Source organism: Macaca nemestrina, chromosome 20 (assembly GCF_043159975.1).
Source record: "Macaca nemestrina isolate mMacNem1 chromosome 20, mMacNem.hap1, whole genome shotgun sequence".
Taxonomy (NCBI): Eukaryota; Metazoa; Chordata; class Mammalia; order Primates; family Cercopithecidae; genus Macaca; species Macaca nemestrina.
Genome location: NC_092144.1, coordinates 42,705,330 through 42,709,195, shown reverse-complemented (window position 1 = coordinate 42,709,195; position 3,866 = coordinate 42,705,330). Strand labels below are relative to the sequence as shown.

At 66.4% G+C, this 3,866-nt stretch overlaps 1 protein-coding gene across 1 annotated transcript; it reads left to right on the top strand.

Annotated features, from left to right (window-relative positions):
• Positions 1 to 948: 948 nt before the first annotated feature.
• Positions 949 to 3,547, top strand: LOC105495586 (CCAAT enhancer binding protein alpha). Its single transcript, XM_011765316.2, has one exon. It carries the CDS (start codon positions 1,073 to 1,075, stop codon positions 2,144 to 2,146), a length of 1,074 nt encoding a protein of 357 aa, XP_011763618.2. The 5' UTR covers positions 949 to 1,072; the 3' UTR covers positions 2,147 to 3,547.
• The last annotated feature ends 319 nt before the right edge of the window (positions 3,548 to 3,866 follow it).

Below are 3,866 nucleotides of genomic sequence, written 5' to 3'. Positions count from 1 at the left end.
CTCGCGGACTGCGGCCCCCGCCTCGGGATCCCGGCCCCAGAGTCAAGTTTGTCTCCTCCCTCGGTGCGCCCCTCCCCATGCTCGCCCCGGCGTCCAGCTCGGCTATTCCCGGAGCCCGCCGGTCCCTCAGGAAAAAAAATCGGCGACTCCACGCTGGGTAACAACGCCTGTCCCGCGCGCCTAGCAAGTCGCGCGCTCCGGCCTGGAGAAGTAATTATAAAGAAAGTTTTCCAGCCCGGGCGGATCCACCGGCCAGGTCCTTCAGGCTCCCGGGCCGAGGCCGCCTCCGCTCCCCGCGGGGTCCTAGCGCCCCGCGCGGCGCCGCCCGTGGGATTCCACCGTCCTCCGAGAGGTGCCTCTGCGCGGAATCACAGGGGTAGCCTGGAGATCAGAGCTAGGAGACGCAGAGCCACCGCGCTCCGGGTCTCTCCGCGCGTCCCAAACGGCCCCCCACCGGCCCCTGCCCGCCCCGCCGCTCTGCGCCGCAGCCTCCCCGGGACGCGGGTCCCGGACAGGCCTGGTTCTGGCTTTGAAAGAGAGTCCGAGCCACAGCAGCTCAAGACCAAGACTCCCCTCCGCCACCCACCCCTACCCCATGCAGCCTCGGGATACTCCTGGGCTCCCAGCCGTGGCAGAATGTGGGTGCCTAGGGGAGGCGGGAGGAGGGGGCCCCCGCCACCAACCACGAGGGCGCAGGGGCGACAGCTGGGCCGGGGGCGGAGCTTGGAGCGAGCGCCGCGGCTCTGCTGGTCGCGCAGGAGGCGGTGGGCGTTGCGCCGCGGCCTGCCTGAGGAGCGCAGCGCTGGGCCCCGCTTGTTCGCCGCTCCATCCCGGCCGCGCGCTAGGACCCAGCGGGCGCCGCGCCGCCGCCGCCCGGGGACAGAGGCCGCCTCGGACTCTAGGGGGCGACGCGGCCGCCGGGTATAAAAGCTGGGCCAGCGCGGGCCGGGCCATTCGCGACCCGGAGCTGCGCGGGCGCGGGCGAGTCGGGTCTCCGGGTGGGCGGCGGCGACGCCCCGCGCAGGCTGGAGGCCGCCGAGGCTCGCCATGCCGGGAGAACTCTAGCTCCCCCATGGAGTCGGCCGACTTCTACGAGGCGGAGCCGCGGCCCCCGATGAGCAGCCACCTGCAGAGTCCCCCGCACGCGCCCAGCAGCGCCGCCTTCGGCTTTCCCCGCGGCGCGGGCCCCGCGCAGCCTCCCGCCCCACCTGCCGCCCCGGAGCCGCTGGGCGGCATCTGCGAGCACGAGACGTCCATCGACATCAGCGCCTACATCGACCCGGCCGCCTTCAACGACGAGTTCCTGGCCGACCTGTTCCAGCACAGCCGGCAGCAGGAGAAGGCCAAGGCGGCCGCGGGCCCCGCGGGCGGCGGCGGCGGCGGCGGCGACTTTGACTACCCGGGCGCGCCCGCGGGCCCCGGGGGCGCCGTCATGCCCGGGGGAGCGCACGGGCCCCCTCCCGGCTACGGCTGCGCGGCCGCCGGCTACCTGGACGGCAGGCTGGAGCCCCTGTACGAGCGCGTCGGGGCGCCGGCGCTGCGGCCGCTGGTGATCAAGCAGGAGCCCCGCGAGGAGGATGAAGCCAAGCAGCTGGCGCTGGCCGGCCTCTTCCCTTACCAGCCGCCGCCGCCGCCGCCGCCCTCACACCCGCACCCGCCGCCAGCGCACCTGGCCGCCCCGCACCTGCAGTTCCAGATAGCGCACTGCGGCCAGACCACCATGCACCTGCAGCCCGGTCACCCTACGCCGCCACCCACGCCCGTGCCCAGCCCGCACCCCGCGCCCGCGCTCGGCGCCGCCGGCCTGCCGGGCCCCGGCGGCGCGCTCAAGGGGCTGGGCGCCGCGCACCCCGACCTCCGCGCGAGTGGCGGCGGCGGCACGGGCAAGGCCAAGAAGTCGGTGGACAAGAACAGCAACGAGTACCGGGTGCGGCGCGAGCGCAACAACATCGCGGTGCGCAAGAGCCGCGACAAGGCCAAGCAGCGCAACGTGGAGACGCAGCAGAAGGTGCTGGAGCTGACCAGTGACAATGACCGCCTGCGCAAGCGGGTGGAACAGCTGAGCCGCGAACTGGACACGCTGCGGGGCATCTTCCGCCAGCTGCCAGAGAGCTCCTTGGTCAAGGCCATGGGCAACTGCGCGTGAGGCGCGCGGCTGCGGGACCGCCCTGGGCCAGCCTCCGGCGGGGACCCAGGGGTGGTTTGGGGTCGCCGGATCTCGAGGCTTGCCCGAGCCATGCGAGCCAGGACTAGGAGATTCCGGTGCCTCCCGAAAGCCTGGCCTGCTCCGCGTGTCCCCTCCCTTCTTCTGCGCCGGACTTGGTGCGTCTGAGATGAGGGGGCCAGGCGGTGACTTCTCCCTGCGAGGAGGGGAGAATTCTTGGGGCTGAGCTGGGAGCCCGGCAACTTTAGTATTAAGGATAACCTTGTGCCTTGGAAATGCAAACTCACCGCTCCGATGCCTACCGAGTAGGGGGAGCAAATCGTGCCTTGTCATTTTATTTGGAGGTTTCCTGCCTCCTTCCCGAGGCTGCAGCAGGCCCCCATGAGAGGAGGAGGGGAGCAGGCCCGTGGCAGGAGGAGGGCTCAGGGAGCTGAGATCCCGACAAGCCAACCGGCCCCAGCCGCTCCTCCGCGCCTGTCCTTAGAAATGGGGGGAAACATAGGGACTTGGGGCTTGAAACCTAAGGTTGTTCCCCTAGTTCTACATGAAGGTGGAGGGTCTAGTTCCACGCCTCTCCCACCTCCCTCCGCACACACCCCACCCCAGCCTGCTATAGGCTGGGCTTTCCCTTGGGGCGGAACTCACTGAGATGGGAGTCACCAGGTGACCAGTGGGAGCCCCCACCACGAGTTAGACCAGAAAGCTAGGTCGTGAGTCAGCTCTGAGGATGTATACCCCTGGTGGGAGATGGAGACCTAGAGATCTGGCCGTGGGCGGGCTTGGGGGGTGAAGGGCCACTGGGACCCTCAGCCTTGTTTGTACTGTATGCCTTCAGCATTGCCTAGGAACACGAAGCACGATCAGTCCATCCCAGAGGGACCGGAGTTATGACAAGCTTTCCAAATATTTTGCTTTATCAGCCGATATCAACACTTGTATCTGGCCTCTGTGCCCCAGCAGTGCCTTGTGCAATGTGAATGTGCGCGTCTCTGCTAAACCACCATTTTATTTGGTTTTTGTTTTGTTTTGGTTTTGCTCGGATACTTGCCAAAATGAGACTCTCCATCGGCAGCTGGGGGAAGGGTCTGAGACTCTCTTTCCTTTTGGTTTTGGGATTACTTTTGATCCTGGGGGACCAATGAGGTGACGGGAGTTCTCCTTTGCCCTCAGCTTTCCCCGGCCCCTCCGGCCTGGGCTGCCCACAAGGCTTGTCCCCCAGAGGCCCTGGCTCCTGGTCGGGAAGGGAGGTGGCCTCTCGCCAACACATCACTGGGGCTGGGAGCAGGGAAAGACGGCTTGGTTCTCTTCTTTTGGGGAGAACGTAGAGTCTCACCGTAGATGTTTTATGTATTATATCTATAATATAAACATATCGAAAGTCAATGTCGGTGTCTTTTTAAAACCAGAAAGAAGCTACTTCCAAGGTTGTCTGTGGGCCAGGCCACATTTGTAAATAATACAGCATTTTCCCTGGCGGCAATCCTGACTTTCATGAGCTCTCCATCCACCCCCAGCCCCTCTTTACCCTAAGGGGGTGACTTACTTCCCCCAGGCAACACAAATAAATAGCAGAGGACAAGGCTCCAAACGGAGAGTGTCCAGAGCCTGAAGGCAGTCTCGGGGTCAGGAGAGGGGGCCTTCGAAGAGGTTAGGGGGCTGAGGCTTTGGCAAGGTCTTATCTGCCCCTGGGAGGAGGAGAGGG